The 13,305-nt window shown below is 39.4% G+C and overlaps 3 protein-coding genes across 3 annotated transcripts; 2 read left to right on the plus strand and 1 right to left on the minus strand.

Annotated features, from left to right (window-relative positions):
- Window positions 1–313: 313 nt before the first annotated feature.
- On the plus strand, window positions 314–1,336 carry LOC136244118 (zinc finger BED domain-containing protein 4-like). The gene has a single exon (XM_066035635.1). The coding sequence runs from the start codon at window positions 314–316 to the stop codon at window positions 1,334–1,336; it is 1,023 nt and encodes a 340-aa protein (XP_065891707.1).
- Window positions 1,337–6,414: 5,078 nt separating this feature from the next.
- Window positions 6,415–8,004, minus strand: LOC136244119 (uncharacterized). Its single transcript, XM_066035636.1, has 2 exons — window positions 7,984–8,004; window positions 6,415–7,911 (listed from the first exon to the last, which is right to left on the minus strand). Exons 1-2 carry the CDS (start codon window positions 8,002–8,004, stop codon window positions 6,415–6,417), a joined length of 1,518 nt encoding a protein of 505 aa, XP_065891708.1.
- A 2,713-nt stretch (window positions 8,005–10,717) lies between these two features.
- On the plus strand, window positions 10,718–11,275 carry LOC136244121 (uncharacterized). The gene has a single exon (XM_066035637.1). It carries the CDS (start codon window positions 10,718–10,720, stop codon window positions 11,273–11,275), a length of 558 nt encoding a protein of 185 aa, XP_065891709.1.
- Window positions 11,276–13,305: the final 2,030 nt, after the last annotated feature.

Consider the following 13,305-nt stretch of genomic DNA (forward strand, 5'->3'; position numbering starts at 1 on the left):
AAAGTTTCGAGGGGAGGAGGTAGCACAAGGCGAAAGTTTCGAGGGGAGGAGGTAGCACAAGGCGAAAGTTTCAAGGGGAGGAGGTAGCACAAAGTCCTACACTACTACAAATCTAGTGAGCCATCTCGCTAAACATCCAGACATCAATAAACATTATATTGAACAAAAAGAGTCTCAAGAAACTCCACCTCAGAAGCAAACACGTAAAAGGAAGCTTGAACAGCAATTGTCACTTGAAGAAACGCAAGAACTGTCGAAGCCATGGGATATAAACGATGTCAGGTCTCAGCGTGTGCATAAAAGGATTGGTGAGATGCTAGCAGTAGACTGCCAACCATTATCAATGGTTGAAGACATTGGCTTCAAAAGGGTGTTGCAAGCTCTGGAGCATCGCTACAAGTGTCCAAGTCGTAAGTATTACACAGATACCATTATACCTAAAATTTATACTGGCATGAAAGATGAAGTATATAAGTTGGTTGGTGGGGCCAAGTACATAAGCTTCACCACAGATATATGGAGCAGTAGTATTAATATAACTTGTTTGTTAAGTTTAACTGCACACTGGATTGATGATGCATTTGTAAAGGTGTCTGCTGTCCTACATGCACAGCCAATACAAGAAGCTCACACTGGTGAGTACATTGCAGCACAAATGGAGAGTATGCTTCAAAACTGGGAGATATCTCGGGATAAAGTGCATGTTGTTGTGAGTGACAATGCAAGCAATATGGTAAAAGCCATGAGAGATGCCTGTTTTATGCACTTTGGTTGCTTTGCACATTCTCTGCAATTAGTAATAAAAGATGGACTATTTGTACAAAGAGCCATAAATGATGTAATAGCAATATGTCGTAGCATAGTGGGACATTTTCATCGTTCTTCAGTTGCCTGCTACAACCTGAAAAGAATACAAGATAGTTTAAATGTACCACAACACCAGCTTAAATCAGATGTTGTAACTAGATGGAATTCTACCTTATTTATGTTTCAATCTGTTCTGGAACAAAAAATGGCACTGGCAGCCTACTGTGCAGAAACTGGCAATATCCAGCAGCTCACACCACATCAATTGGAATTAATGAAGAAATGTGTCGATATTTTAAGTCCTGTAGAGGAAATTACACGTTCTATATCAGCAGATATGGCTTCAATATCAATTGTCATTCCATACATAAGGATACTAACCATAACACTTGAGAAAAACAACAATGATAGCGGTGTTCAAACAATGAAAGGTGAGCTGCTGAAATCTTTAAAGTCTCGCTTTGCAGGGATAGAAGAAAAGAAAGAATTGGCCTTGAATACTTTGTTGGACCCCAGGTTCAAAGATTAATTTTTTTCGGGGAATATCATCAAGGCCACAGTCAAAGAGATGCTGGTTGAGGAAATGAGCAGTTCTGTTAATATGGCTAGTGAGACTGCAGCTGAAGAACCTGGTCCCAGCCAACCAAAGAGAACGTGTCCGCTCAAAAGTGCAGTTTTACTTGATGTCATCTCTGAAATAATTACTGACTCTACTGGTGATACTCCTGCTACCACATCAGAAGTGGAGAAGTTCTTAAGTGAACCACTGTTGGATTACAAGACTGGCAATCCTTACACGTGGTGGGGTCAAAATAAGAAAAGGTTTCCTATGCTGGCAACTCTGGCACAACACTACTTATGTCCCCCAGCAACATCAGTTCCTTAAGAACGGCTGTTCTCTGCAGCAGGTAACCTACATGATGATAAGAGGAACAGAATTTTACCTACTTTGACTGAAGACCTGCTTTTCATTCAAAACAATTTTTGCCTAGTTGGCTCTCAGTACAAATACTAGTAAGTAGTTTAGTGATTACCACTGTAACTGTATACAGTTGGTCTTGTGTGACTACTGGTTTATTTACTTTATTACGCGTATCTAGTTCTGATGTATTTTTACTACAGTAGCTATAGCTGTACACCACTAAGCAGTTTTGAGTACCATAAATTACATCCATTTATTTTTTGTATTTTCAACTACTATGTATTGCTACACTGATTAAGAAACTTGTCAAATATATTTTTTACATCGGATCGGCTAAAATTATCGGCTCTTTCCTTGTCCAGTATATCGGTTATCGGAATATCGGCTAAATCCCATATCGGTGCAACACTACCTTGTAGAGAGTTCAGCTACAAAGAAACCATCCTGTATATAGTTCAGCTACATTTCAAGTCACCCAGTAGAGAGATCAGCTGCAAAAAAATATCCTGTGGGGCATAATGGGCATGTAATAAATATATGTATATAATTTGTATAATTACTAATAAAATCAAAAATAATTGAAGCACCTTGTAGAGCAGTTAATGGAGAGTATTCAGGCCAATTTTCAGTCATGGAGGATCCTTAGTTAAAGAGTTACAGTGGTGAGTTCATGCCTGTGTAATATACAAAATTTCGGTAAAAATAATTCAGGTAACGGGGTATGCGTGCCACTTTAATGGCTTTTAGGTAACAAAGGGTTAACACCTGTAACATTTTCAGATTGGGCGGCTCCTATCGTGCCAGTGCTTAAGAGTGACAAAAAGAGTATGAGACTCTGTGGGGATTTTAAACGAACTGTAAATCAAGCTTGTAAGGTAGATAAATATCCAATTCCCAAGACTGACGACTTGTTCACCTTACTTAAAGGGGGAAAATCATTCACCACTTTGGACATGAGCCAGGCCTATCAACAGGTGTTGCTTGACGAGCCCAGTAGAAAGTTGGTGGTTATCAATACCCCTAAGTGAGTATTCCAATATACCCAACTCCCTTTCAGAATCTCCTCTGCACCGGGTATCTTCCAAAGGGTAATGGACAGTTTGTTGCAGGGCATTCCGGGTGTGGTAGTATACCTTGACGACATATTGGTGACAGGCCCTGATGATGCCAAACACCCAGAATGTTGAAAGAAGTGCTTGGTTGGCTACAAAACGCTGGTAGATTAAAGGAGAAATGTCATTGTGACTGCAGGCTTCACAACATTATCTCTCACCTGACTGTACAGCCTGGGTATTTCTTTCTCAGAAAAATAATTTCTTGAAGGTAAAGTATAATTTGGATCAAAAACGTTTACCATCTTCTGAAAATCCGGTTTCTCTACAGTGTAAAAGGGCTGCATATCTTTAGTGATAAAATAAGTAACAGCGTGATCCAGTTCTTTAGCTCTCTTCGAACCAGCCTCATAACATTTACCTCTCTGGATAGCTTCCCCAATTGTAGGCTGATTGGCTGGTCTTTGTGCTACTAACTCAGCATATATTTCTGAGTGATTATCTTGTAAATGTGAGAATAAATTACTTGTGTTCGATCGCTTCGTTAAGACAGACTTGTGACAGTGTCTATTGTATGTGTAGATCAATAGATGATGGAAGCCCAATGGTGTGGTGTGACAAATGCAATGAATGGTTTCACCTAAGTTATGCAAAAGCTAAGACAGTTGCAGAAGACAGGTGGTACTGCCAGACTTGCTCTCTAGCCAATTGAATCATTGCTTTTTAATACTTACAAATAACACAATTATCATTAAGCATAAAACTAATTGAAATTTTATTTATATGAAATCTATGCCTATTTCTCAATTTTTATAAGTAATATCTTGAAATCTTCCCTGGAATCTTGAAGTCTTTGGTAAAATCTAAAGATTTTGAAATCCCATAGGTAATTTAGCTTGGTTTTGGACCCCTCGCATGGGCATAAATTCAAACTGGAGACACACTCATACTTTGGTGATTATTAGTAGACTGCTGATTACTGTGACACTGCGGCAGTACTGGTGGATCTATATAAGGCATGTACCAAACTAAAATGTAATGTATACTATACAGTTGAGTTCAAATTTTGTGAATATGCTAAATCAGCCTCTACCAGAATGTATTGTTAATTGAAACATACTGATTACACAAAAGTCATAAGGCACTTCGTGGGCACACACCACAGCAAGGGTTTCCAAAATGGGGCATAACAGTGAAGGGGATTATTCCATCATGTCCACCCGAAAATGTTCATTTTGCTTTCAAATCGTTGCAAATACTTCTCGTGGGGGTTAGGGGGATGGGTCTCAGACCAGCAACCAACCTATGATGTCATTAGAAGCTGCATCCCACAGGCTTCTTACTTCAGAGCATTCTAACATTGAAGAAATAGCAGATAAGTGATCAGTGACCAGTTTATTATGAAACAATACAAGATACCTTGTCAAATGGGTCTTGTTCATCAGTCAGGTCTTCAATATCAACACAACCAACACCGATTTTCAGACCGCTAGCAGTCTTCTTTGTCAGCAGTAAATAATTGCCAATGGTCCACGGCTTTTCCTTCCCTTTCACAGTGACATTCTCATGTAATATTTTAGCCCCACTCAGCTTAAATACTGTCCTTGCTCCACTACAACTACAAGCAGCCCAAAGGCATCATCTTTCTATGCCTTATTTGTGTGAACTTCAACGTAAGGAATTTTTCTTTGTCTAAACCGTCCTGGACGTCGTTCGTGCATAGCACAAACAGGGATCTATATTAATGTAATTCTATATTGAAAGTAATGTAACATCAATAATCATACCAGAACAGTGTCATCTTGATGCTTGGTTGCTTTGACAGATCCACGAGACTTCATATCTTTCTGCAACCTGTTAGCCTTTCCAGTACATCTATAGCTAAAGTGTAATAATGCAAACTACTTCAGGTAGGACATGAGCAAAATATATAATCCTAAATGAAAATACAGATTGGCACCTTGTTCTTTGTTTGCATCCTCTCTCCCTTCCTCCACATGTTCGTGGTCATTGCATGTCTGATACGGGGCCAATGTCCACGGCCGGTATTGTTGTTGGCTTCCAGAACTTTGGAGCGATCCGAAAGAACTTCCCCTAAATTCTGTAACAGGGAACTAGTGGATTGATCGCTAAGATTTAGCTGTATATACATTAATAGACTACTAACACGTGTGAGCATGTGTAGACTCACATGTGCTTAAACTCTTACAGCTCACCGCTCCACATGTGACCCAAGGCCGAGGTGGCTTTTGCAGGGCAGAAGCAGCATTCACGTTGCACTGGGCCAACGCAGCTTCAACTGAACCGACGCGGCTTTTACCGGGCCAACGTGGCTGACCCTTCTCAGCCAACATAGAAACAAATATTCAAGTGGTGTAGAAACACAGGAATGGAGAAACAATAAAAATCCTGTCAAATTGCTTAATGTCCTACTCAAGTTTCACAATGCCCTGACTGTACGACAGGACATGTCTGAAAAGTTATTTTGCACACTGCAAGCCACATGCACCCACTCAACAGGGGAAGTGTAATTCCCAATTAATGATCACCACAGTTGATAAGTACAAGACACGATGAAACTGGGTCTACAACGCCCAGGGGTATCTCATAAACTAACCGCCTACTCAGTATTCAGTGCTACAACTGTCAAAGCACATGACTCAATATTCAGTGTTACGACTGAATCCCATTCACTTCTTGACGTCAAGAATGTGTGCCATTTCTATAAATTGTTTTCTACATGATGGGCATTACATAGAACCTTGAGCAAAGGTACCACAAGTCACTTTGTCTAGAAAAAAGTATGTAATACTGACCCTTATCTGAACCTTGGCATGCATAGGACTAGTGTGAGTCATATTAAACAAGATTCCAAAAAGCAAGAATTTAATACAGAAAAGCTAGTGCCAGCAAGGAATTGTGACCAGATCCTTGGTAAATCAGTGTACTAGAAGATAATACAGCCTTCTGAATACGATGATCTGCAATTAGTGGCTGCTTATTCCAAGCCATCACCAGAATTCCAATCTATGAAAAGCATTTTACTGCATTTGAAACTTCAAAAACATGCAGTAAGAGGAGACGGCAATTGCCTTTATCATGCAGTTGCCCATCAAGCTGGATTGATACCATCATCCAGTAGTGGTAATGAAGCAAAGTGCAGGAACCTTAGACACTTGACTTTTTTGACCATGTTGAATTATCCCACCATTCAGTCAGAAGGCTCGTTATCACAAGTGGACTGGATGGACAAACAGCAAGCAGTACTACGAGACAATGAATGGGGTGGAGACTTAGAAATCCGACTGATGGCCATTGGCCTTAAGAAAGAAATGATTGTAGTTACTGACTCCACTGTTGGAAATGTTTTTGCCTGAAAATACCTTTACCAACCACCACCTGTTTCTAAAATGAAAGGTGGAGTGTTTATTCCATTGACTTGTGACGAGTTGTGTGCCCAGTATGATTCTTTGCCGTGTCATAATTCATTGGTTCTTTTGTACAATGGACATAATCATTTTGATTCTACCAGACCCTTGTAATTTCATGGAATTTTCAAATTACCACACACAGACTTCAGTACATATGTAGATATAAATCACATCAAGGGGGAAATCCTAGGACTGTACATATTTAACCAACAAGGGGAGGACTAAAATTACATAGTATGGCACAGATATATATGATTTCATTGATGGAGTCCCACATGGTGGCACAAATTGGGGATTGTAAGATACGGAATTCTTTGATTCTCCCAATGGCTCTCTCTACATGTATTCGCAGCTTCGCAATTTTCTTTGTATGCATAACATCTTCGCTAGAAAGCTGGCTGTTAGATGACAAAAATGGAGGTATGTTTAACTTCACTCCAAGTGGTGCTAATAAATCTTGAATATCAAATCCTTTATCAGCCATAATCTCATCGCCTACTTCGAGTTTATCCAATAATCCACTTTGTTCTACTAGCTTTTTATCTGATATTGACCCTTCATAGGTAGGAGATACAAAGACGACAACTCCGCTGGGAATAATTCCTATCATCACCTTAACTGTATTTTTGTTCTTATACGACGAAAAGGTAGTAGCTTGTGTAACCAAAGAAGAAGGGCGTTCAATGCCAAATTCTGTACAATCAATCACAAGTCTCGTGTTCGGGTATTGCTCCTTAAAAGCTACCGGCATATACTTTTGTACTATGTGCCATGGTGGAAAACGTTCCAAACCCTTTAAACTGTGATACAGCAAGTTGATCCATGTTGCAATGATTCTGGACACACATGACTGTGACAAGCCAAACCTGATGGCTAGGTCTAGCTCAGGGTCGTTAAGCCGAAGTCTTACTAGTGTAAGGAATAATTGCTCAAATAAGGGCAGTTTGTAATCCCTTCCCGTCTTTACATCATTATAGCTCTCCTTTGATTTTCCACCTCGCCACTGTCTCATAACTTTTGCATCGGATTCCAAAATGATGTTGTAAAAAGTTAAAAGAGTATTATAGTCTGGGAAGCCAGTATAAAATGAAACTAAGCCATCGTCTTCCTTGATGTTTGCAAGCCGGAATAATGATTTCTCATACTTAGCTTGTGTTTTAGCTAGCTGTTCTGACAACTCTGCCACTTGAGCTTTCAAATAATCAACTGAACTGTAATCAATATCTTCTGTATCAATTTCAAAGAACCTACTTAAAGATGGTCCAGAACTAACACTGTCCTCCTCAGAAAAAGATGAATCACTTTCTAATACCAAAGCTGCTCTTTGAGATGTGGTGGTTGTGCGCTTTTTGATACTGCAGCTGGGCCAAGAAAATAGTGAAGGAACCGCCGTCTTTGTCAGCATACGCCTAGCTGCTTGCGGATCCTCTCCACCACAAAGATAATCCTCTGGTTTAAAATGCTCAGAACATACTTTAGTGTATTCATTGATCACAAAGTCTGGCCCAGGGTCTCGTCGTATCTTAACAATCCATTCTTTAGCCCTTTCTTTGTCTGTAGACAAATTAGGAAATGAATGAAAAGAGACTCTAGCACTACCAAGTTGCCTTCGTTCGGCTGATCCACCAGATGCGTTACGACACGAGGGAACACAGCAATATTGACCCTCCTGACGCCATCTCGGATGCTTATCACTGACCTGTTTTAAGAAACCAGCATTACTTCACTGAATCGAGGAAGAAATACTGTTCAGACATTCATATATATATACCACAATACAATATTTGTACATAACTCATGTTGAAGGCCTTTGTACGCTGGGTACACGAGACACTTAAGCAAGAACTCCAATACCAAAGATAACCCTGATATACAAGCATGCGTATTAAGAAAAACAAATCTTTAATTGTGCATGCTGCAAGACAAGTACACTAGTTTTATGGAGCAGTTATTCAGAGAAACAAAACTCAAATCAATTTAAACTATATGCTGTCTTATTAGCCTATTAATGGAGAGTTCTAAACATTTTTGGTATTGGTATTCATGTAGATTTTAAATTGCTATCTTTCTCTGTTACAAGCAGCTGTCAACATTGTCATGCAACAATTACATAAAGGGTCTAAATATGCAAGTTAGACGTCATAACGGCCCTGTGTCATGGCAACTGAGCAAAGGGGATGCTGCTACAGGACCCAAGGGGAGTCAAGGGGAGTGTGGAAAACCCGGAATGCTAGAACAATCTGGATCAGCTTTATTTTTGTGATAGTGATCACACGCAAATACTATATGTGACCCCCTGAGCAAAAACCTGACTAGTTTGCATAATTCTGTTTTAATTTTCACTCAGTGGGTCACATATAGCATGCCCCCATGCAGTGTTTATATCCTAACCTCTTAGTAACTCTGCAGTGTGCACAACAGATCAACGGCGAACATTAATTGGAATACACAATTGTTACTTTCATCATAAAACAACCCGGCTACACTCCACACCCTTAAACTGAACGGATTCTCAAGCATCTTTAAAGCAAATGAACCATGCTAACTTGTCAGTGTGACTCTAATAAATTCAGTCGTTTTAACATGCATATGAATGAGCCAATTCTACTAGCTAGAAATTGCAGGGGTTTTTTTTTAGTTTAAGGGTGTGGAGTGTAGCTAAGATAGCTAGGTTAATTGTTATAGGATGAATGTAGCACTTGTGTATTCCAATTAACGCTTGCCATCAATCCGTTGTGTACATTGCAGAGTTGCCACGAGGTTAGGATATAAACACGTATTCAATCGTGGAGTGTTACAAATACGTACATTAGTATATCTGCAAATACGTATATGCAACCTCTCTTGTATAACAACCACTCAGCTATTCCCTTGTTACTTTGATCATAGTTACAACTTTAGGCCACTGGGGTCTATCTAACTTAGTAACCCTCAGGTCCGAAAGTATGCAAAATTCAGAGTAACCCATTTTTATTTTTGTAATTATGATTACGTACAAACACTATACATGTAGCATGCCTATTTATAAGTTAACCTAACTCAGTCATGGTTGTAGACTGAAGTTAATATCCATAGTATAGCTCCCTTGTTTCATTACTTTATTCTTTTGATATCCAACTTTCTTCTACTGTATACTGGTTACTTTTTTTTACATAGGACCTTATAATCGAGATGGCCAAGATCAACGGAATGGAAGGTGCCATTAAATGTATGGTTAAAGAAATCAAAGGACTTAAATCTACTAAATCTAAAGAATTAGTTGAATCTTACAGTGGAAAAAAGACAAATGTCAACAGAATACCTGCAAAAGATGTGTATCAATATGGATTAAGACTTTTAGATGTGCTTTTTTCCAAAGAGATGATGGGATTTCTTCTGGTGACATCTAAACGATCACAAAAGCCAGCTTTAGACAAAAAGTGAGTGGACATACTTTGCACCCTAGTTGACAAAAGGTTTGGAATTGGGAGATGGATTTACTGATTGCTAAGTGTAATCAAAAGTGTCGTGACGCAGTGAATTACTTTGATTCAAGTGAAGGCGATGATTCTGAAGATGATGCCAAAACTGATAATTAAGTTGCTGAATTCTTTTGCTTAATAAGTTGCTTTTAATAACTGCTAACTGTAGTTGTTTGTTTAATTGTTTGCTCTATGTGTATCCCTATATCCCTTATTTATACACAACTCTTTATCTATGTATGTACTGTAAATATGACTGTTTCATGCGAAGATATTATGATTTTATTGCATGATTATGCCTAGAACTCTACACATATTGTAACGACTGATCTTGGCATTTTGATGCAAGATTCTTATCTAATGCACCTGATGTCATTAGATCTTTGCATACAGTCGGAGATGATCCTAGAACATGCAGGCATGAACCTGCGCAAATTGAATTCGAATGCACCGGACCTTTTGATAAAGCTACAGTCTGCAACAACATCAGAACAGACTACTGGTACTGTTAAGAATCCGGTCGAAGATGATGAGACTTATGCTAAAACTATGAGCAGCCATAGTGTTTTTAACCAATGTGGTAATCAGTATAATTTTTTCATTGCCACACTCTGTACCCATCTTATTGACCGATTCAATGACTGAACTTCACTGGATAAGGGAAGAAAAACCATGGAAACAGTACATCAGCCACCGAGTGACCGAAATATACCATTTAACTGTATGTGAGCAGTCCTGGGGATGTCAATCCAGCTGACATACCATCACAGTGAGAAATTAGCAGACAGTAGGATGTGGTGGAAGGGACCTTAATTTCTGCGATTGTCAGATGATCAGTGGCCAAGAACCGAGGCTTTCCCCCCAAGTGAGATTACTGAAGCAGAAGTGGTCAAGAATCCGAGAGGTCTCACTCATGTTATCCTACATGTAGTGTCTTGTACCATGTATTTATTGTTGTGTAGTCTAAGATAAAAGTATTATCCTTAAGCGTGCAATTATTACCGGTCAGATACGACAGTGGCGAGGATATAACCACGGCTACTCATGGCAGGCACCATTGTAGCGTTTTCCAGTTCACAAGAAACATGGACAGTGTACGTCGAGCGACTCGAACAGTACTTTACAGCCAACAAGATAGAGGATGCAGACCAACAGAGAGCAATACTCCTCAGTATCTGTGGACCAGCTACCTACCAGCTCATTTGCAATCTGGTGTCCCCTAAGAAGCCAACGGCGTTCAAGATCGAGGATCTCATCACCATAGTACAGAAGCATCATGATCCTAAGCCGTCAATGATTGTGCAGAGATTCCGATTCAGTGGCCGTAATTGTCATACAGGAGAATTAGTCACAGCTTATGTTGCAGAGCTACGCCAGCTTGCAGAACACTGTCAGTATGCCACTAACCTCAACAATATGTTACAAGATCGTCTAGTTTGCGGAGTAGAGGATTCCAGAATCCAGCGCCAACTTTTAGCAGAACCGGAACTCACCTTTGACAAGGCTTTCGAGATAGCTATGGCATCTGAATCTGCAGAAAAGGATGTGAAAGACTTACAGTCCCCTGTCCCTGTTAATGATCTGAAGACTCATGGTACATAGAATCCGTGCTACCGATGTGGAGAGAAACACAAGACAGCTGATTGTTGTTTTAAGACTGCGGAATGCTGCAAATGCAAGCAGAAAGGACACATTGCTCGTGTGTGCAAAAACAGCCCTTCCCACAACAGAAAGATGGTATCACGTCTTGTCCTACTCACATAGTAAAGGAGGAGGAAGATGATTACTCCACTTACAAGGTCACCGCCACATCTGTGAAACCACTTCTAGTGCCAGTGAGTATTGACAATGCTAGTTTGGAAATGGAGGCATACACCAGAGCTTCAGTTTCTATTATCATTGAAGAAACTTTCAATTGTCTGTGGTACCTAACCTTTCTACATGTCTTGCTCCTTTGTACAGCTTGCTACAGAAGAAGCATCATTGGTCATGATGAGAAAAGCAACGTAAAGCTTTTGAGAAGGCCAAGGCTTTGTTGACATCTTCAAGTGTCTTGTTGTTGACATCTTCAAGTGTCTTGACACACTATGACCCATCCAAACCACTGATTTTGGCTTGTGATGCATTCCCTTATGGAATTGGTGCAGTTTTGTCTCACCAAGTTGGAGATGATGAACTGCCAGTTGCTTTTGCTTCACGTTCTCTGGCACCTGCAGAGAAAAATTATGCACAAATAGACAAGGAAGCACTTGCCATTGTTTTAGGAGTCAGACATTTTCACCAGTACTTGCACAAACCCCTACAGCACTTCTTACGAGAGAAAAGGTATTCCGGTGATGGCATCAGGAAGAATACAACGATGGGCCTTAACACTGGGTGTGTATAACTACACAGTGCAGTATGTGCCTGGTAAGGATAATGCAAATAGTGATGGTTTCAGCCGATTGCCACTATCAGTGCAGCCAAAAGATGTACCGATGCCTCAAGAGTTAGTGTACTTGTTAGAAGGCTTGGAGATTTCTCCAGTAACAGTGGTATCATGGACTGATCAAGATCCTATGTTGTCCAAAATACACAGATTTGTGCAACATGGCTGGCCACAAGCAGTTGATTCAGTACTTAAACCATATCAATCAAGACAGTTGGAAATCCTTAGCTAAGTTGTACTGTGTACTTTGATTTGTTTTTGTACTTAGCTAAGTAATTACACATGCATTAGCAGCTTTTCTTATGGTTATGTTAATTGTATGTAATAGAGTAAAAACACACTATTATGGTAACGTGCTATTTAAGGTTTCTTTTTTATAGCATAAATATAGTGTCTTGTACCATGTATTTATTGTTGTGTAGTCTAAGATAAAAGTATTATCCTTAAGCGTGTAATTATTACCGGGCAGATACGACACACCGGAAACAACAAGTGTCAGTAAATGTTGTTGAATCTGAATGGTCTAGTAATGTCTGGAGTCCCACTGGGATCAGGTTTAGGTCCAATTTTCTTTATCATATATATAAACAATTTACCCAGTATTCTATCAAACCTTTACTTATATTTTGCTGATGACACCAAAGTGTACAGCCTTTTATATAATCATGTATTAATATTATTTTAATAATATTTTTGTCAAATATAAATAGATCTGACTCATTTGAGTCATCAACCAGATCAGTGGTTGCACTGATATTGCATTGTTTGGGCAAACAAGAGGCAATATCAAACATCATTATAAAATGGTAAGAATATAGCAACCTTGCTATTATATCAATGAAATTCATTGCTTGCAACTGCTTGATTACTCAGACCACCATGGCACCATCTTCACTCAAATCATTACTTACAACTACCTGACCATCACCATCACTAAACCGTGTCACAGTTTCTGCTACTTCTTGAACAAATGATGTGTCAGTTTCATAAAAGTTCTCTTGTGCTATATCATGATCAGTAGTGTCAGTGCCTCTTAAACTGTAACCAATTAGTACATCAATTGTGTTGTCACCCAATATAGCTGTAGTTCAGCAGCTGTCATAATAACTGGAAGTGACTCCAGTGACCTTTTTGTCATGTCAAGACAGTGATCAGGGTTATCCCATTGTTTCTACCGTGTCACTAATTGTGATGCTAGTGCAAC

This window comes from Dysidea avara, chromosome 14 (genome assembly GCF_963678975.1).
Source record: "Dysidea avara chromosome 14, odDysAvar1.4, whole genome shotgun sequence".
NCBI classification, from domain to species: Eukaryota; Metazoa; Porifera; class Demospongiae; order Dictyoceratida; family Dysideidae; genus Dysidea; species Dysidea avara.

Coding starts and splice junctions, on each gene's coding strand:
- LOC136244118 (XM_066035635.1), top strand. CDS start 314: ATGCTAGCAGTAGACTGCCAACCATTATCAATGGTTGAAGACATTGGC.
- LOC136244121 (XM_066035637.1), top strand. CDS start 10,718: ATGGCAGGCACCATTGTAGCGTTTTCCAGTTCACAAGAAACATGGACA.
- LOC136244119 (XM_066035636.1), bottom strand. CDS start 8,004: ATGTACAAATATTGTATTGTG. Junction 7,912..7,983: donor TGTACAAATATTGTATTGTG/GTATATATATAT, acceptor TTCTTAAAACAG/GTCAGTGATAAGCATCCGAG.